We start from the raw sequence: 21840 nt of genomic DNA, 5'->3' as shown, positions 1-21840 counted from the left end.
GGCAGCATAGTTGGAGTGAAAAAGCATTCCCATTCCACAGCTGAAACTGGTTTCTTGCTCTCACTACCACATGGAAGCATGTACAATGAGACACACATAGCAGAGGTCTCCACACTTGGTGGGGACCAGACTGACAGCGGGGGGGGGGGCAAACAAGAGCTGAGAGGCACAGTGGAGAGCCACAGCAAAGCCACAAGTGGGCAGTGTAATTTATGGCCCTTCAGTCTCACTTTACTTCTGCATTGTTAATGAAGTAAATTTCCAGGGCATAAGCTCTAAGTGCTATGCAGGTCATCACTTTGCTCAAAGTCTGTTCTAAGCCTCCCTAGGGGCGCAGCGCAGCTTGCCGTGTGCTCTGCGGCTGGTTCGAGTCCTTGCCATGCCACGTTGCGGTGGGGTGGGGTGGGGTGGGGTGGGGTGGGGGGTGCGGCGGATAGCCAGCCCATGAGAGTAGGTGTGTATGCCTGCACTCACAGCTCCGAAGCTGGAGACGCCGTCTTGTTTACAGTGAGACAGACTCAAGAAGTGGGTCACTGGTCATGATTACACTGGAAAGGAAAACGGGGTAAAAGGCAGAGCAGATCCCCAACTGCGATCCCTGCTACGGAGTGCTTCATATGACGCGTTGCTTTATGGATATAAAACTCTGCTGCTCTCCTTCACAGGTCATGCACTTAACCTCCTGTGCCCTCGCGCTACAGCTCGGCCCTTGCTCCTCAAACACATGCCTTAATATGGTGTGCATTCAGGTTTTCGTGAGCATTCCTGCAAAAGCCCTTCGTGTGCGATTGCTTTGTGAATTCCCTCCTTTCTTGAGACCTCTGCTTGGGCCTCTACGTCGCCCCCAGCTCACCGGCGGGGATGAACGCCTGCTGCTGCAGCTGCAGGTTAGCCAGAGCCTGTTGGTAGTGGAACATGCCGGGCCCGAAGACGGCAGCCGCCCCCCCGTTGCTCTTCTCCACCGCCGGCCTCTTCGGCACTGACTGCAGGGCCCCTGGAGGCAGAGCCTGTTGTTGCGGGAGGGAGAGAGAGAGAGACAGAAATGAATTCTGTGGCGAAACAGCGAACAGGCCACGGGGAGGGGGAATCATCACTGGACAAATAATATCGTGAGCTGGACGACCGAAGTAGGGTAGTAGGGTAGCAGGCTACATACAAATCAGGTCTGTACCTCCAAGACATATCAGATCCACAAAGAATTTCTGCATACGCCTGTTTTCACATCCGTTTTTCCATATGCCTAAGAAGCACTTAGTCACCGATAGTGTCCCAAAGATGCATAGTAACATAGGTTGGTGGATGGCAGCATCCGTAAGAACATGCTGCATGACCCTAACATTATGTAACACATGCACTGAATACTGATAATGTAATGTAATAGTATATGTAATGAATATGATGTATTCCAGGATTGAATTGCTGAAACAAAAACACTGAGAAAATGAATACTAATGCTTTCTAAATTCCAGATTTACAAGATGCACAGATACAGGTATTTGTCTACACAAAAACTGACCAGTAAATAATAAGGTAAAACTCATTATTTTTATACTGATGGACACAGACAAAAGTACTTGATAAAGAGGTATAAAAAGTTCTAGGTAGATACTGTGGGGACCAAAAAAAAAAAAAAAAAAAAAAAAAAAAAAAAAAAAAAGATACCAGCAATAGCACTCAGTTGAGTTATGCACAAATACCGAGGAGGCATTAGGCTTCGTTCAACACTGTGGGGGAAACATACAACCCAAGTTACGCATATGACTGTGATTATACACCAGCGGTCAGCAATTGGCACAAGTGGCCATTCTGAAAAGTGTGTGGTCGCTGATTTACATTTATTTATTTAGCAGACACCTTTTCTCCAAAGTGACTTATAGTGAACTCTATGTAGTGTTATGAGCCCACACACCTTATTCACCAAGATGACTTACACTGCTAGATACATTGCTTACAATGGGTCACACATCCATACATCAGTGGAACACACACGCTCTCTGTCACTCACACACCATGGGTGAACCTGAACAGCATGTCGTTGGACTATCGGAGGAAACCAGAGCACCCGGAGGAAACCCACACAGACAGAGGGAGAACATACGAACTCCACGCAGACTGAGTGGGGATCGAACCCACATCCTCTCGCACTACCCAGGTGCTGTGAGACAGTTGTTCTACTCGCTGTGCCACCATGCTGCCCAATTTAGATTAACCAAATTGTATTAGGAAAAAAATGAACTACTGGATGAGCGCAAGCCATTGTAAGATTATCAAGCTATGTATCCAAAAATGTACGTGTTTGGTATTCAGTATACATTTGACTTTGAACGTCAGGGTTCCAAATCAAATTTATTTAACTACTAATAATGTCGGTCCATCTCAGCAACGGCCAGGAAAAAGCGGTTGCCCACCCCTGTTGTACAAGCCTTCAGTAACATGTATGACTGGAGGAACACCACCATCTTTGAGACAAATTAGGAAAACATTCCTGTCCATTCCATTGTCAACAACCGCTTGTCCCAAGCAGGGTCGCGGCGAGCCGGAGCCTGAGCCGGCAACACAGGGCACAAGGCTGGAGGGGGAGGGGAAACACCCAGGACGGGACGCCAGTCCGACACAAGGCACCTCAAGCAGGACTCGAACCCCAGACCCGCCACACAGCGGGCACCAGCTGAACCCGCCGCACCCCAACACAAAACATGTAAACTGCAAATGTGTATGAAGGCTTAAAAAGGGCACTGCCATGATGGGATGACTTGGCAGTGTAAATGAGGATTACTCGATGAACGGTCACAGGCTGACTGCAGTTTTTGCTTCGGGGAAGTGAATATAGAGAAAGAGGAGAGCACGTGCACAGGTATGACAAGCACGAGAGGAGAAAGAGAGAGCACAACAAACCATAAACAACTCTAATACTGAAAACGAGCAACAACGATTAAACCAAGAATGAACCATTTAAATTGCGGCAGACACTAGAAGATCTTGAAAGAATCCTTGAATCAGCGCAAGGAAGAAAAACAAACAATGAGAGAGAAGATGAATGATTCCCTGCCTCCAACACATGAACACTAAAATTATATTTCAAAACAGAAAACCTAAACTGTCATCATGATCTTAATTTAAAAATCTCAACGAGTAAGGGATCGGCTGCCTTTGGCTCAGAGGGTTGTCGGTTCGATCCCTGCCTCTGGCTGTAGTGCCCTTGAGCAAGGTGCTTGCCACGCAAATGCTCCAGTACCTTTGCCTGGCTGTGTGCCTGGGTAAACAGTTATGGCCCTGTGATGGAGTGGCGTCCACCCCCTTCCCTGGCTCACAGCGACCCTGCTGGGACAAGCGATTATTGAAATTTTTGGTTGATTTATGTTGGGGGCGCGGTGGCGCAGCAGCTTTGGCCGGGTCCTGCTCTCTCTGGTGGGTCTGGGGTCCCATCGTGGGTGTGTCCCCTCCCCCTCCGGCCCTGCGCCCAGTGTTTCCGGGTTAGGCTCCAGTTCACCGCGACCCTGATTGGAACAAATGGTTTTTGTGTGTGTGTGCGCGTGTGGTTGGTTTATCTCAACAAATACTCATCAGATGTATTCATCAGTCAAGTACGGCCAAACCATTCCCAGCACGTCAGAAAAACAAAGGGACAAAGCCCCGCTGCTACATGGAATGTAAATACTTCCAATTACAACCGTAGAGTCACTTGCTCATGTCTCACTTTGGCGGCGAGTTCCGCATCTGCAGCGGAGACTGTTCCTCACCAGTAACGTCCTGACAAATTACAAAGGGAGAGACGGTTGCACTAAAAATAAAACAGGAACAGGCTCAGACAGCATCTGCATCTAGGAATATTTGACTACAGCAAAGATCAGAAGTGTTCACAGGTGGAACACACACGCACTCTGTTCAAGGACTAAGAGGAGAGGCAACAACTGTGCTAAATTGTGACAAAGAAAGAAATTCTCTGCTTCTGTCCCCATCTACCCAAATCAAATGACAATCGCGTCCAACAAAAGCTGAGGTATGCCATAATCCCTGGATTATAATCTCTTCCCCCAGCAGCCCTATGCAGGTGGGAGGAAACGTGAAACAGAGACTAATCTGAAGCATTAAAACGGTAACATACAAAACCAATTGCGCGCCACTGCCCGTGTTACACGGTACGCGTCCCTGTAGCGTTTCCTCAAAGAAAGGAACTACATCTTCTTCTTTTCGGTGCCCCCCCCGCAATGCCCCATTGCTGCTCCACTAGCCGCAGCCACACCTTGAGTGCCGCAGTGCTGGTGTCGCACACCACTCACCCACTGACACATGCCGCACCATTTACCATCCATCCAAGAAACTAAGGAAACCTTTTGCAAGCTGCCAGCCACACAACCAAACTGGAGGGGAGGGGGGGGAAGAGAGAGGGGAGAAAAAAAAAAAAAAAAAAAAAACACATTTACTCATTTAGCTGACACTTTTCTTCAAAGCAATTTACAACATTAAAGTCCTTACAATTATTTATCCATTTACACAGCAGGGTAATTTTACTGGAGCAATTTTAGAGTAAATATCTTGCTCAAGGGTACTATAGATGAAGATGAGGCTTCAACCTACAGGCTTTGGGTCCAAAGGCAGCACCTGTAACCACTACAGTAAACTGATGATTAGGAACTAACCAGTGGGCTACAGTCCCACACCCGAGACCTGAGCTTTACGTAAAAACACAGCGCGAGTCAAGCTTTATAATATCACCATTTTAACTGCCTGAAGAGAGAAACTCATCAATCCTGCAAACACCAGAGAACTGCAGAGAATGATGCATTAAACTTATAACTCAAGAAAGAAAAAAAAAAAAAAATCTGGCAGTAAGTGCAATGTGGTGCCATCATTCTTTTTTTGAAATTACAGTACTGTGCAGAAGTTTTAGGCACTTGGGGGGAAAAAAGTTGTAAAGTGAGAATGCTTTCAAAAATAATGCTCTTAATTAATAAAATTCCTACAAAGCTTAGTAACCATCCATCGTCAACAACCTCTTGTCCGAAGTGGGGTCATGCCAGGTTTGGCCGGGTCCCGCTCTCTGGTGAGTCTGGGGTTCGAGTCCCGCTTGGGGTGCCTTGCGATGGACTGGTGTCCCATCCTGGGTGTGTCCCCTCCCCCTCCAGCCTTGTGCCCTGTGTTGCCGGGTTAGGCTCCGGTTTGCCGCGACCCCCGCTTGGGATAAGCGGTTTCAGACTCTGTGTGTGTGTATGTGTGTGCACGCTTTCTTTAACGACATAAAAAACCTTTACTGTAATACTGTAACCTTTTGCAAAAGAAATTCTTGGAAATCTAAAATATGCTCTTTCCCATTGACACTAACGCAGAAGACATTAAATAACCGTCTAAAACAAATAGTTTTGTGAAACATCTAAGTGCTTAAGACTTTTGCACAGTACTGTATGTGCTTTAATACATTTCACAGCATAACCTTCAGCAAGGGCAAAATATGATTTCAGTGAAAAATGGTAAAGATGGCAGATGCTGCGAGATCACTGGTGGCCTTCTTGTGTACTGACAGCTCATTCCACCCTTCCCGGTGCAGCGCGAGCGCCAGGGCTGCCTTTCACGGACTGCGGCATCCCTGGGATTTACCATGGCGGCTGCGGCGGCAGCGTTCTGGCTGGCTTGGTGCTGGGCAGCCTTGATCTTGGCCTGCAGGTGGGCAGGAGGGTGGAAGTACTTGCACTTGTCCCGGGAGCAGCGGCCCTTTATGTAGTCCATGCACACGATGACCGAGTTCTCGCTGCCGTCCACCATGGCGGCCTCCTGCGGGTGGGCGTAGCGGCAGTCGTTCTCACCCCGCGTGCAGTTCCCCCGCTGGAACTCTCGGCATACCTGCGGACACAGGCGGGGCGGGGGGGGGGGAGATGGTCCTCAGATCGCAAGGAAAAAAAACAAAAAGAAAGGCCTAATGGCACAGTGGGGCTCCGTGTCGAAACCCACAGCAGAAAGAGTGACTGCTGCACTGCTGAACACACAGCCTGTCCCAAGATATTTAGACCGTATCACCTATTTTTAAACACACTACCAGAATTTTCTTTCACGGTAAACCTCTGCTGAACAGGAATCGCTTCACATTTTATCAATACAGTAATTCCCACTCTCCCTCAGAATTAACGAGTCCCTGGCAGCATTTTTTAGTCCAAATCCCATCTCTTTTTGACCCAGGTCTTTCTCGGTCACCTGACACCTGCTCGGAACAGTCTGCCCATCTATACATTTTCAACCTGACTCATTTCTATGGGCAGCCACTCAGGTAATGCGTGCAAGCGAAATGCAGGTATCAGATGCAAAGTGTGCTTCGATGATCATCATGAACCTAAAGTTGTGTCATTTACTTCTGCTCGGTGGCGTCACTAGGGTTGATGTCACCCCCAGTACCACACGGAACCCTTAGTTAGTAACGCTTTTTATACGTTACTGGTAAATCCTAATTCCCCTATTTCACTGAATGCAATGGCAATGGTGGTGACATGATCAACTGGCAAAATTAAACCTTTAAATTACAGTATCATACACACAGCCTAAATATATTTATATTTACATACTTTCGACATGTGGTAAGTGAAAATTCGGTAAGAAAACAACAGAATTCGAAGTAAAAGCGTTTAGGAACTACATCAAAACTATGTTTATTTTAACGTTATTGTTATAGGTTCACAAATACTAATTACCACAATATAATTGTGGCTAAAACACCAGAAAGTTTGACAAAACCGGCGACTACACAAAACAGAAGCGGCGACGAAAACAAGAGCGCGTGCTCGCAGCGCGCGGAGACGAAACCACGTGATCCGAAGCGTCACTGTAATTGGGTAATAATGAGCGCTGTGAGCGGAGCGCATTGGAAGGTTCAAAACGGAAATTAGCATAAGAGTTTTATCCTTGTAGCTAAATTGATACATGTAAGGTGGACTTTATGACGAAAAATGGTTTTGTTGTTAAAACGAACTACAGCGATATTTTCATTAAAAAAATTCATTTCTACTGAAACGCTGCACATAAATTGTATAGAGTCATTCTGGTGTCACCCCCGCACCCCGTAGTGACGCCACCGCTTCCGCCAACTCCTAGCTGTACACCACCTTAGACAGACGTATCGGCCAAATGAATAAATTCAAGTCCTCCGTTTGGGACAGAGCGATTCGAGCACACAGAGCACTGCGCTACAGTTCCCTGGATCAATTATAAACCAGCAACTCAACAGCACTTTTCTACAGACACATTTTCCCTGGCAACGGCCCGCATACGCAACATTTTCCTAATTTGGGGACGCGGGGAGCACCGTGACTAACCGCTTCCTCACTAGCAGGTTGCAGCGAACCTTCAGTGAACCCTCTTGTTCCAGTAACTCAGTAACGATGATAATGGTTTGATGATGGTTCCTTCCTTACTAAGATCTTCCTACAGATTACAGAGCCTAACTAAGAACTAAACATACCACCAAACTTTAAAATGGTTATAAAGCACAAGTACAGTTGAAACAGCGGCAGCACTGAAATATCAAAGTTGTTCTGAAGTCAGGATGTAACAAGAAAAAAAAAATTCAATTGTAGTTATCATATTAGTCTATATAGGATGTATACAAACCAAACAGAATTTTTTAAAAAATTAATTAATTAATTTTTGGGGGGGCATGGTGGTGCAGTAGGTTTCACCGGGTCCTGCTCTCCGGTGGGTCTGGGGTTCAAGCCCCACTTGGGGTGCCTTGCGATGGACTGGCGTCCCCTCCCTCTCCAGCCTTGTGCCCCCTGTTGCTGGGTTAGGCTCTGGCTTGCCGTGACCCCACTTGGGATAAGTGGTGTGTGTGTATATATTTTTTTTTTTTTTTTTTTTTTTTAAACAGAGAAGTACAAAGATATTCCACTAAAAACCTTATCAGCTAAACCGGTAAACTAGATCAGTAATGGCTACTGATCCAGCTTATACACACAGACCTCTGTTTATTCAAATTCTACAGAATTAGATTTGATTTTAGACAAGATATCAATCTAAGTCACTCTAAATGCAGGTCTTTTGCAATGTATTTAATAGTCTCAAAGGGAAATTAGTGTTGATAATAAAGTACTCTATTTACTTATATGTAGGAAACATTTCCTTTTGGAATTTGTGCCATAAGACAGCCTGTAGCATAATGGTTAGAGCTACTGCCTTTGGAGCCGAAGGTCACAGGTTCAACCTCCACTCTTGGCTGTAGTACCCTTGAGCAAGGTACTTATGTTGAATTGCTCCAGTAAAATCACCCAGCTGTATAAATGAGTAAATAATTGTAACTTTCACACTATAAGTTGCTTTGCAGAAAAGTGTCAGCTAAACGTAATTTTTGTTTCCAGCACCAGCTTATATCTGTTCAATGTCAAAAGTGACACTTCAGCCTAGTATTGAGAACTCCAAGCGAACCTAAGTGCTGAATTAACGCGTAATATTTCGGAACAATATCCTATAAAGTTTTATATGCAAGACCAAACCCAGCTTTATGGTTCCACTTCCGATAAGATTAATGATCTATACCAGGTGCCATATGGACAGCTGGATACGAACAGAACTACCTTTGCCAAAACTGAAAGTCCTCCGTTGCCGTTACCCAGCAAGCTCTACCTAAAACTGTATTGCAAAAGCTACGTTTATTTTGGATGATGTGGCAATTTCTAAACGACTTTTCCAGTTGAGGCTATCAATCATACTTTAACCATGGAAAAAAAATCTTAAATCTTAAAAATCTAATTCTAGTTTTGTTTCATGGAACACATTTTCAGCATTATCCCCTCACTGAATTTTAATCTGCGTTTTAAATATTTATAAACCGTCACCACCGTTGCATCAGTCTCCTGTGCAATGAATGGATAGAACCAATGCTGGGAGAACACTGTCAAAACACATTCAGGGACATTTCCTCAGGCTACCACAACACGTTCACCATCTAGGCAGAACGGATCCAACAGGGAACAGCTGGTCGTGTCATATCACATTCCACATCCAATTTCAGTTCTAAATCAGTTAATTCAATAGAAGAGACCAGCCAGTAAACACCGTACATTTTGTCCTACTAGATGCTCCCAAGAAAACATTCACAAATCAACATGCAAGGTACAGCTCTGCCACCGTCTTATCGTTTCGATCCACGAAGGATGATGCTTCATCTTAAATCCGACATGCTCGTTCGCATGTTTATACGTTGAGGATTTTGCAAGTAGAGGACACCGAAATGTTTCCATAAAAGAATGAAAAATAAAAGCACATGGCCCAAAATGGCAAAGGAAGCACAGTAGGAGCAAAACCCGTCCGGTAATTTTAGTAAATACGAAAGCGAGTCCGGTCCAGTCGGGGAACGGGAGCAGCGAGGGAGAAGATGGCAGGAGCAGAGGCGGCGGGAGGCGAGCGGCGCTCCAAGGCTGCGGGCATGCAGATGGACGCTCTGTGTGGCGTAGTACCTCAAGTTTGTCCGTGCGCAGGTGCTTCTGCGTGGGATTGCTACCGCCCACAGCCAGGGTGGCGGGACTCCCCGACACCAGCACGGGGGTGCTGGGCAGCAGCTCCGGAACCAGGCTCATGCTGGGACTCATATGGCTCAGGTATGGGCTGAAAGCCATGCCGGGATCTGTTGCCAGGGAGGGCGTGACCGGGAACGCTGTCTGGAGGAAGTGGGGAGCCGGAAAAACGGGGCAAGTGAACGTGACTCATACTTGCATGCTGATTTGGTAGCTGCCGTTAATAAGAATTCATGCAAAACAAAAATTGGGAAGGAAAAAAGAAAAAAAAAAAAAAAAAAAAAACCCTCCTTCTCACACACAGACACACACAGACATACACGCAGACACACGCGATCTTTGCGCTCCCCACTGCTCACTATGGGCTGCAGCTGGGCCCCGGGCAGCATGAACTGCATCTGCTGAGCCAACATCGCCGCCGCCGTCTTCTGCTGGATCAGGTTGTTGCGCCCGTTTATCTCCAGCTGCGTCTTCAGGTGGGGTGGCGGGTGCAGGTATTTGCAGTTGTCACGTGTGCAGCGCCCCTAGGTCGACAGCGACAGGGAAGGTTACTTAAATCCACAATCGCCTCGCATGACGTAGTTGCCTCAGCGATGAAGATAAATGAAGGTTACAACCCTTGCGTCAGCAGCAAGGAGACAAGTCTATTTAAACTCCAAGTCCCATGAGCCTTCGCCCCTATAAATCTGTGCTGTGCTCTCATCTATCTTCAGCCATCGCTGACACAAACAGTGGCGAGACGTTAATGCCCGGACACCACGCGAGAGACGAAGGTTTATATGAAGATCGGTCGTTTATTTAGATCCTTTCGGCAAATGATTCAGCAAAGAACCTTCCGGAACCTCCCGCTACTGCGACAGCCTGCTGGACTTTAAATTCAACAATAGGGATGCATTTACTGTGTATAAGAAGGTGGGACACATTAGTAAACTGACCTTGCTACTCCTCCGAGAGAGAAAAAGAGAAATAAAAATCTGTAAATAGCACGGAGTAGGTCAGGGATCGCCTCCTTGTAGTCATGGAAACGGAGGCTACCAGGGAGAAGTTTATCCTCATGCCCTCTCTGCTCAATAAAAACGGAGGGAACAGAAATACGACCTCAACCCGCACAGGAAAGTTCCCCTCACTGTTAACTGTTCCAGCTGGGGATTCCATTTGTTTTCCATAAACATGTAGAAAAAACATGTTTTCTTACTGTAGCAACAGAATCACCATCATGTAGCTGCCAGACTGTCTGAGAAAACACACGAGACCACTTCGGGTAGACGATGAAAACGGTGACCGCTACGTACGGCACATTAAATTATTCACGTTGGAAACAATGCATCAAATAGTATCGTCTGAATGATAGTGGTCAGGCGGTGTTGAACGTAACGGAGGAGGCCAGGAAAAGTACGAGACCACGAACGCCAATCTCTTCCGCCTTCACGCGGGTCGTAATCCAACCCCCCTCCCGGCGCCGTCACACTTAAGGTGTGCGTCGTCCCTTCGGATCGACTCTCCCTGCCCGTCGCTCCGCCACCTACAAAGAGAGAAAGGCTTCGGGGGAACAGGGGTCTAGGGTCCGTATCATTCGTGTCCCTCTCCGGAAAAAGGTCACCTACCAACTGCTGAGGCCAGACTGACGGAGGTGATGGATGGAAAAAAGGAGAAAAAGGCAACTCCATAAGGATGGGGGGAGGGGCGGGTGGCCCGAGTCCCGCCGTGCATCACGAGACGGTGCCTCGGCGATCTCCACGCCCGTCGAAATGTGTCAGACGGGGTGACTGGAGTAATGGCATCCAGCTCCTGCCTGAACGCTGCATGACATCCTGAGTGGGAAGCTAAACTGGGTTGTGGCGGTCAGCACTTATCGTCCCTGAAGGTTCCGGTTAAAACGCGCGACGCGATTTCTGAGTACAACGGTCGCATTAATAGGAAGACATCACCTGGTAAATATGGGTTTTAAAAAAACAGCACTGCCTCGGCTTAAGTCAGAACGTTATTTAATCCAGCTCCGCTGAAGATGACACCGAAAGGCTTAATTAATGATTAACGTAAAAGAACTGAACATGTAACTTACAACGTTAGTCTACCTACAATTATTTATTCTTTTGTACAACTGGATAATTTTACTGGAGCAATTCAGGCTAAGTACAGCCAGAGGTGGGGTTCGAACCTACGACCTTTGGGTTCAAAGACAGTAACTCCAACCATTGCGCGACCGGCTGTCCCTATTATAAAAGGGATAATAAAGAAAAATGTACATGACCTTCGGGCGCCTGGCTTGACGATCAAGAGTTGGTGAAAACTTGTCAAACCGATCACTTTCACTCTGTCTGCGTTACAAATTCAGACCGAAAAAAGGGAATTATTAAGCACCGGCCACTAAGTGCTATCAATAGTAAGATAATAACGACAATATTGCAGTAGAGTCAATATCCTGAAGCAGGGTCTCTGCCACTGTTGCTTCCTTGTGAAGAAATATAAAAATGATGCAGCAAAATGGAAGGTTACTAAGATACTGGTCAATAATAGTCCCTGTGCGGCGTGGTCAAGACTGCGAAGGGAAGAGCGTTCACATTTCCCACATCATCATCATCATCATCATCATCATCTTGTCCGACTGCCCTCAACACCTTGTTCACTTCTGGCTGGACACGTTTCTCTTATTTCTACTCACTGCAGTCCTTTGTAGCACTTCTTCCTATGTCATTTCAGTTTTTTTTAACGCTTGGATTACAGTTACCCGTAGGAGATGTCATGCCCAAAGTTCGAAGAATAGCTACGAAAGGGACAGAACCCATCCTCACCCGTTCAGCCTGCATCAGTATGTATCTACTGCTCTGATAATAATAAATCACAGCAACGCCGTTTTGGATTTTCAAGACTCCGACTTATTCACGCCAAGGGATATTTTGCTTTAACAACATGGCATAAATACCCTGCTCTGGGGTACTACAGCGGGAACCCCCTTGTGAGACTGCAAATCTCCAGGTTATGAGACTTCCACCACTTCGCTACCTGCGAGCTGCCGTCGTCTCCTCCGCTGACACGAAGGTCAGACAGACAGCGTAACCGAACCCATGTTGTTCAACTTATCGTTTACGTCGCAAAGCCATCGCTCCCACTTTGTCCTCAGCGACACCTTGTAAGAAAACAATTTTCTCAACGAGGAGCGGAAAATCCAGCAGAGCGACAGACTACCCCGAAGGCGGCCGTTACCTTGAGCGAGTCGAAGCAGGCGATGACTCGGCCGTTCTCCACGTGGCAGCTGCGCGACGGGTGGGCGAACTTGCACTCGGCGTCCGAACGGGAGCAGGTGCCTCTCTGGAACTCGCGGCACACCTCCAGAGTGAGCCACCTGGTGTCCCGACCCACCGCCACGTTGACAGCCATAACAGGCGTCCGGGCCTTCCCGGGGCCCACCGGGAAAAGAGTTTAAGGGGAGCGACCTCGGTCAAGAGGTCTGCAGCTGGAAAACGAAACACAAAGGCTCTTGTCCAAGCCAAGGACAAATGGAACAGAAACACAACTCTAAGGTTAACGGTTAGGAACTCCGTCCACGAGTCGATTCAGATCCTTCCCGCCGATCCCGCAAGCCGTGCCCCGACCCAAATCGCCTCCGCAACGTTGCCGGCGAGCAGAGACCAGCTCCGTCACGGCTGTGAATGATGGCAGCGGGTGCGAGTCACGCCGGCGTCCCGGAGTAGACCGGACCAGACCGGACGGGGACACGCCCCGGCACCGCCTACCGGCGGCAAACGGGGCAATAGGAGAGGGTGCAGGGCGGGAGACGCAGCTTCCCCTTTCCTCCAAGAGCTCCCGTCTCCGTCCTTATTTCCAAAAAAGCCTCTTCGCCATGGTACCGGCCAAACCGTCCGAGATCCGGGCACGGCGTGCCGTGCGGCTGGAGCCGATCCAAACTCCCACCGGCGAGCGCTGGACGAACAGGGGGAGCCCGAGGGTGCCGGGGGGCCGCGCTCACGTTAGCATGGTGCACTCCAGCCGGTCGGCACGCATCCAGCCAGTCGGCACACACCCACTGCGACGGTCCCTTCTGCTCTTTTATTAATCCGCTCTTTCCCCCCTCACTTCTGGTCCAGTTTCCTTGTTTCCAGCAGATTCTGTCGGGGGGGGGGGAGGAAAAAAAAAAAAAAAAAAAGTTGTCAGGGGAAAAAATAAGCAACAATAAAAACAGATGGAAAAGAACGAGACGCAGAAACGGCAGAGACGAAAATTATTCAATCATTTCAACGGCTGGAACGCAGAAGTTTACAGGAACGGCGGAGGGGGGGGAAAAATGCAAAGCGGCGAGACGGAAGGAGCCGTAAAACACGAGAAGGATCAGCTCTTGGAGTGAAAAAGCCAGGAACGGGTGGGGGTGCGAAGAAAAAAAGAAAGAAACAGAGGAGGAAGGAAGGATGACAGCGGCACGAGGGGAGCCAGACTGTCTCAGACTGAGGAAGCGCAGGAGAGACGGACGGAGGGAGGGAGGGAGGGAGGGAAGGAGGGAGAGGCTGTCTGTCTCCCCACGACCCCTGCAACTCTCGCACAGCGCCGACTAACGGGCTCTCTGGACGCGGCTGCGGTCGAACGCGGAGCGAATGTCCCCCGGAGCGACGGCGCGGGCCATATCTGGCGGTGGCGGCTCGCAGGGGTCTGCAGCCATTGTAACAAAATCAAGAAATAATAAGGGGTGGGGGGGGGGGGGGTAACGCCGCACATGCCGCAGCTGCTCTACGTGGGACAGGACGGGGGCCAATGACGGCCGGCTTTGCAAGCAGGCTCGCCGAGCCGAGGACCAATGAGGAAGTGCGACGCGTGCGGGTTTCATCTCTGCCCCTTCCTCCGGCGAGGGTCTCATTGTTATTCCCGGTGCACAGATGAGAACGCTGGGAAATGAGCGTTACGTTTCAGGTTTTTCCCTCTCCCGCTCGCCACTGCGCCAGCGAAACGTGCGTGCGGTACGCCTCGCTGCGGAGCGAGTGCCACCGGGGGGGTCGGAACGCGGGGATCGAAGCCACGCGGGACAACGGTCGGCGGGGGCTGCTGCGACGGAGCAGGGACGAGCGGAGGTGAGGCGAGGTAACGCGCGGCACAGGTGCGCCGCAGATGTTTCGGAAGCCGGAGGATGCCGCGGGAAGAGTTCCCCAGCGACCGCGGCAGCGAGGGAGCAGACGCTGGAGACGGAGAACGATGCGGGACGCAGACACGCAAGCGCGGGAGAAGACGGGCGTGGGTAGAGACGGTCGCTGGCGTCACCTTGTCTTCGCGTTACGGAGCCAAAAACACAAGCGCGGTGAAAGGACGAGGGCGGGGGGCCGGGGGGGGGGAGGGCAGACGGACGGCCCCGATGAGGCTCACCGCGGTGCAGGCGCTGCAGGAGGGCCATGAAGGCAGTGGAGATTTGGGCTTAAGTCACCATCAGCCAAGAGAACCAGAGCACAGTACACACACCCTTTACATTTAATATTTAAAATCATTTAACTGATGCTTTTCTCCAAAGTAACACAATATTAAGCGACTCATGGTAATTCACCCATTTACACAGCTGGGCAATTTTCACTGCATCGATTCAGGGTAAATACCTTGACCAAGGCTGCTACACCAGGAGGCAGGGTGCAACACTGATTTTATCTAAAGCAACTTGGCGACTCACTCACTCACTCACTCACCCCATACGGGGTCGCGGGGAACCGGAGCCTAACCCAGCAACGCAGAGCGTAAGGCCGGAGGGGGAGGGGACGCACCCAGGATGGGACGCCAGTCCATGGCAAGGCACCCCAAGCGGGACTCGAACCCCAGACCCACCAGAGCGCAGGACCCAGCCAAACCCGCTGCGCCACCGTGCCCCCCACAACTCCGCCTGCTACCCCAAATACCACTTGAAAACAAGCCTTGGTGAACGTGCGTCGACGTGCACTTCTCAGCTGCGCAACGATATTGGCAAAAAACAACAAATCCAGTTCGAAAACTGCAAAGCGTTCCCTTTTGCTGGAGTAATTCCAACTACCAAATCACTATTGAAATAAACAAATAAATAAATAATAGCAAGAGAGGGTAAAACTTGCTCGGTTGCGTACTGCATCCCGCGCCTCGTCCCATCCCCAATCGATGGGGCGTCCCCAGGGGAGCGCGCCGTGCTCCCGCGTACAGACCCTCCCTCCCCTGCTTTCAACGTCCTGCACGCAGATGCGCATCCCTCCCCTCCTGCTGAGCACGCTTTGGCGTGCGGAGCGCAGAGTGCAGCACCCAGCATCCCCCCAACCCCCACCCCCGAATGCAGCTGGATCGAAGGCTCTCTCGCAGATCTGCGCAGGTGAACTGGTCTAGTCCCAGCTGAGAGCCTCAGACCCACTCGTGTTGAACCAGTGCAAAATAAATGTGGCTCTGCAAAAAAAGTGGAGATATTGCACAAAACTAATTTACATTTGTTCAGCTAGATGATGCTTTTCTCCAAAATGACTTACAGTGAGGGCGTGCGGTGGCGCAGCGGGTCGGACCGGGTCCCGCTCTCCGGTGGGTCTGGGGTTCGAGTCCCGCTTCGGGTGCCTTGCGACGGACTGGCGTCCCGTCCTGGGTGCGTCCCCTCCCCCTCCGGCCTTACGCCCCGTGTTGCTGGGTTCAGCTCCAGCTCCCCGGGACCCCATATGGGACAAGCGGTTTCAGATGTGTGTGTGTGTGTGTGTGTGTGTGAGAGAGACACATACAATGACAAAAAGCTACATAGAGTAATTTGCCCTTTTCTACAGCTGCCTCATTTTTACCGAAGAATCTCAGGCCAAACACCTTCATCGAGGGGACTGAAGGAGCGGTCTGACCCCGTGTCCTTCAAGCGCAAGGTTGCAGCTCTAAGCGCTACGCCACCTGCTGGCCCTCTGCGGGTTGTTTTAGTCTTAGCCTCAGTAAAAATACAGTAAAGTACCGTTACAAGTATTGTCCGCAGCAGCACATTCTCCTGTAGCTTATCGGGGGCCACTGTTTACGTTCTGATGCTCGATGACCAGGGTGTCCAACCCTGTTTGGCCAAGGGCCACAACCATTACTGTGAGGTGATCCAAGGACCACATGTGTAAAAATTACAGTAAGTGACATCACCCACACTGCCTGAAAGCGCTTGTCCCAAGCGGGGGTCACGGCGAACCGGAGCCTAACCCAGAATGTGCTAGAGCGTACCCAGAACCAAGCGTACAGGAACCGATTTGGAGATGAAATTGAAAATAAAGAAAATTATGGTCTATAGCGCAGGAACCAGGTTTACATTTATTCACTTAGCAAACACTTTTCTCCAAAGAGACTTCCAATGAACTGTATGTAATGTTATTAGCCCACACACTTGATTCACTAAGGTAACTTACACTGCTAGATACACTACTTACACTGGCTCACTCATCCATAACGTCAGTGGAACTCTCTCTCTCTCTCTCTCTCTCTCTCTCTCTCTCTCTCTCTCTCTCTCTCTCTCTCTCTCTCTCTCTCTCTCTCTCTCTCTCTCTCTCTCTCTCTCTCTCTCTCTCTCTCTCTCTCTCTCTCTCTCTCTCATTCACACACTGTGGGGAACCTGAGCAGCATGTCTTTGGAGTGTGGGAGGAAACCAGAGCACCCGAAGACTTACACTGCTAGATACACTACTACACTACTTACACTGGGTCACTCGTCCATACATCAGTGGAACACACTCTTTCTGTGTCACCGACACACTACCAGGTTTAGCCATATCGACTGTAAATACAATATGCTGCATGTGAAAGGAACAGCTGGCATGAAAACAACAATAATATGACACATCTAATATGTCTGACATTTACTAGAGAATTATATTGTGTAATGTTTTATTCCCGTGTTTGCAATAAATGCCTAGGGTAGAGTAAGGGTAGGGTAGCCTTTGTTGAATGGTGGGGGAGGAGGGAGAATCTGACATGCGTAACTTCGACTTATGTAAGGGGTTGAAGAAAGATCTATTTGCCCAAGTCGAGGGGCGTCTCCATCCGCTTGCTTTTCCTTCATACAAGTTACCACCTAAGTGCTCTGCGCCCATCGACAGCAGCCCACCTCCAGAGCGGGCACAAACACCCCTCCCAGCAAGACACACGCTTGGTATCTTTAGGGCTTCCCCGCACGTCTCTCCGCTGCTCTTCTGCACGTTCCGGAAATGCTGCCGTCCGTTCTTTCGCGCTACTTCCTTCCGCCGGCTTTGCTCAGGGAAGCCTATTTCAGCAGAATTTCAGCTTCCTTACGTCCGGCCGTCGAGACCTGCGATCGATGAGTTCGGCCCGGTTCGACAAACGCGCCAAACCGGAGGCGCGTAACTTGCGGTATACGTCTTCCGGCAGCAGGGGGCGCAGTCGTTAGAGTCCTTGCCTGGAAAGCGGAAGGAGCCAGGCTGGATTCCCAAGGTCCTCCTAAAGAGTTCTTGAGCAAGGACCTTGAGCTGCTCCAGTAAAAAGTGCCTCGTTGTATAAATCGATTCATCGTTGCGAGCGGCTTAGCATAAACCCAACACGGCATATTTTCTCTGCGGAAAGCGTCAGCTAAATAAATAAAATAAATAAAACGAAACAACTAGCTCAGCTCCAAAACTGCCACGTTCAGCCCTCCGCAAACATAATTCCTACCGCGGAGTCTTCACTGTAAGAGGAACCCAATTAATCTAAGACGCGCACATATATACATCATCGCCTGCCAACAGTATTGGGAACAAATAACGACTCTCAACAGTAGGTGTAAGAGAAACACAATAGCAGTATGCGACCGTGTGTGTGTGTGTGTGTGTGTGTGTGTGTGGGGAAGAGCGAATACTGCCAACAGTCAGTTGCCCCAGGTCAGAACCAGTTCTTCATGTTTTAGCCTAAATATTGTAAACATCCATGTTTCAGTAACTCAGTAGGACAGTGGCAGTGTACTGACATCGCTGGGAGACCAACACGGCCAGAGCCTGGAAACCCCACCCACCCACACACACACACACACACACACTTTCATCAGTTCCACTGACACACAACAGCCAAACGGTGCCATTACCGCATCGTAAAGGTAAAATCTCATCCGGTCGAGGTAAATGCACCGTTTTACAGCAGCTTTAATGTGACGCTGGACAGAGAAGAACGGCCCGGAACCCACACGCGTCGGGTACAGCTGATTGCGCTTGACCTAATAAATTATTAAAAACAAAAGAGAGCCACCGCTCCCCAGATAGGTTTTTACTTATTACATTTAGGTTGTCAAAAAAAAAAAAAAAAAAAAAAAAAAAAAAAAAAAAAAAACACACCACACAAACACACACAGCACTCAACTTTGCTCAGGGTGTGTATTTAGAGTAAAATCATCTACTTACCATACATTTAAAAAAAAAAAAAAAAACTTAAGCACAGCAAAAAATTCAAATAATTAGGCAAAAAAACCCCTCTGGTTATGTAACAATTTCAAGTAAAAACAGAGTAAGTAATAGAGCGACGGCCTCGTTTACACTGCGAGTGTGCGCCGCCTGCCTGCGAGCGACACGTTGGCACGACGTGAAGAACAGCAAGAGCGCATGGCCGCCTCCGCAAGGTCGCCCGCCCTGCCGACTCACAGCTGCCCTTGCGGGCGCTCGGGTTGCCTTTCACATCAGACCTCTGTCCGTATGCGTCCGCTTCTTTCCGTCACTTCGCACTTCTATTCGGCGAAGAAATTTCAGCTCCCATCTCATATCTGCACAATCGCCCTTACATGCGAGGCCCATCCATTTAATTTCCGGGCGACACAGGAGGACAGAAGCAAATAACAAACGGCTATTTATAACAAACTTGCCGTAAATGTCCGAATCAGCATATTCTGCTCTCCATTAAAAAAAAAAAAAAACTCCCAAAAATAACACCAGGAACCAATTCCAACAGAGCTGTTCAGACTCAATATTCGGGGAACTGCCAACACTGAAATGTTACTGTCAGGTTCAATGAACACGTCAATAACTTTATTCCCAAATAAGATGAGACGCACCTCTGGCGACTGGCAGTTAGAATTAAAATTATTATTTCGCACATGGACAAATACCATAGACCTGCATTGTAATGGTAAATTATTATTAAAATAAATACAATTTAATATTTAAAGGAGGCAAAATCCAGTCAGATTTCACACATGTTAATATCTGTGTAGCTAAAACGCAGTGGAGAAATTAATCTGTTTTCTTTTTGTTCCATTTCAAGCAATCGGAGATGCGTGGGGGGGGGGCGGGGGGATTGGTATTTTCCACGGTCTCGCCAAAGACACGTCAAGAAGCATCACGATGCTGCCACACGTGCGTCATCGAGGGGGAGAGACACGCATCCTCGACAAGCGCATTGCGTAGAGCACACATGGTAAAAAGCATCATCTGTCCGCCGCTGAGCAACGGGGATGAAGGGCTGTGGGGCTGGAGGTGGGGGTGGGTGACAAGGCAGCTGGCGAAAGTCTGGGCGTCAGCAGGCACAGGTCAGGCGAGGTGAAGGGAGTGACGAGGTGGGGAAGGGGGGGGGGGGGCTTCCTCCGGTGCAATGTGCTCCTCATCCCGATGAAGCACCGCACACGCAGCACGGTCACCTTCACAACACAGCGCTGATGTCGGCAGGTCGGACTGACGGGTCCAGCGCAGCGGGGCCACAGACGCCCCAAGCGACCACTGACAGGTACCCCGGTACATGAAACGAACAAACAGAGGAGATGGCGCAGCTTCCATTTTTTCTGGCCCCAGGCTCTCTGCAAAATTCACATTTATTTATGTAGCAGATGCTTTTGTCCGAAGCCACTTCCAATGAACTCTATGTAGTGTTATTGGCCCACACACCTTATTCACCAAGGTGATTTACACTGCTAGATACACTACTTACACTGGCTCACTCATCCATACATCAGTGGAACATGCATACTCTCTCACTCACTATGAGTGAACCTGAACAGCATGTCTTTGGAGTGTGGGAGGAAACCAGAGCACCCAGAGGAAACCCACAGACAACATGCAAACTCCGCACCGACTGAGCAGGGATCGAACCCACGTCCTCTCGCACCACCCAGGCGCTGTGAGACAGCAGCGCTACTTGCTGTGCCGCCGCGTCACCCTTATTATAAAAGAAAAGCTTCAAAAAGGAAAACAATGTTTTGCACGTTTATTATGTTTAGGGTCAGCGAGATGAGAGCAGTGCAGAAGATGTGTCAGAAGCGCATCGCATTAATGCATCAGCCCATCGTCACACTCTCGTGACGCACAGCTCCCTGAGACAATGAGGGAAGCGCGACAGCCTGCAGTCAGTTACTGCAGAGCAACAAAAGAGAAGTCAGTGAACGAAGTGAACGATTTTACACTGGTAAATAGATGGGGATTCTCAAGTCACATCTTCACTATGTTTTACCCTTCATAGAGCCAGCGAGCTGCGTCGGATCCCTCGGTGGCCTCGTTATCGGTGTTTACCGCTGCCCCGTCCCCACGGCCGGCGGAGACAGTAAAAGCAGCGCTCCTCCACCCCCCATGCGGCGCAGGCGAAACACCGAGAGGCTTCTGCGGTAAGAACAGGGCCGTGGAGTCGATACGCGAAACCTTCGACTCCGACTCCACAGCACTGCCCAAAACTTGCACGTTATTTTGGGGGTCGATTTATACTCCAGATTGACTTATACACCGACATATACAGTACATTCAGTCGAAGTCGGTAAATTTTTATCGACTCCGACTCCAGTAACCCAATAATTTCTTCCGACTCCACGGCACTGCCCAAAATTTACACGTTATTCTGGGGGTCAACTGATCCGACGAATATAGGCTTAAACCCATAATCACACCTCTAATTTTTGGGGGTCGACTTATATACCGACACATCCGGTAAATTTAGTCGGAGTCGGCACATTTTTACCGACTCCGACTCCAGTAATTACTTCCGACTTTGACTCCGCGACTCCAACTCAACAGCACTGCCCAAGGGTTGCACGTTATTTTGGGGGTCGACTTATCGGGGGATTACAGGCCTAAACCTATACTACACCTCTAATTTTTGGGGGGTCGACTTATACACCAACATATACGATACATTTAGTCGGAGTTTTGCACGTTTTTACCGACTCCAGTAACCCAATAATTGCTTCCGACTTCGACTCCACAGCACTGCCCGAAAGTTGCACATTATTTTGAGGGTCAACTGATTTGACGAACATAAACCTAAACCCATATCACACCTCTAATTTTTTGGGGTTGACTTATATACCGACATATACGATACATTTAGTCGGAGTTTTGCACGTTTTTACCGACTCCAGTAACACAATAATTGCTTCCGATTCCGACTCCACGACTCCAACTCAACAGCAGTGCCCAAGAGTTGCACGTTATTTTGGGGGTCGACTGATCTGGCGAATGTAG

General features: G+C 49.1%; 1 protein-coding gene across 5 annotated transcripts in view; it reads right to left on the bottom strand.

Moving 5' to 3' along the window:
• Positions 1-21840, bottom strand: part of LOC108928996 (muscleblind-like protein 3) — a 38498-nt gene that overhangs the window by 9244 nt on the left and 7414 nt on the right. For 4 of the 5 annotated variants that reach the window (XM_029257897.1, XM_029257898.1, XM_029257899.1 and 1 more), the window contains exons 2-6: positions 12696-13597; positions 9851-10015; positions 9435-9635; positions 5596-5838; positions 854-1007 (exon numbers count right to left, since the gene is read on the bottom strand). In XM_029257897.1, the coding sequence (XP_029113730.1) occupies positions 854-1007; positions 5596-5838; positions 9435-9635; positions 9851-10015; positions 12696-12869 (937 nt within the window). In that variant the 5' untranslated portion in view covers positions 12870-13597. The remainder of the gene's footprint in view (positions 1-853; positions 1008-5595; positions 5839-9434; positions 9636-9850; positions 10016-12695; positions 13598-21840) is intronic. The other variant, XM_018743258.2, reaches the window with a different exon arrangement.

The sequence above is a fragment of the Scleropages formosus genome, chromosome 14 (assembly GCF_900964775.1).
Source record: "Scleropages formosus chromosome 14, fSclFor1.1, whole genome shotgun sequence".
Taxonomy (NCBI): domain Eukaryota; kingdom Metazoa; phylum Chordata; class Actinopteri; order Osteoglossiformes; family Osteoglossidae; genus Scleropages; species Scleropages formosus.
This window is presented reverse-complemented; position numbering and strand designations above follow the sequence as displayed.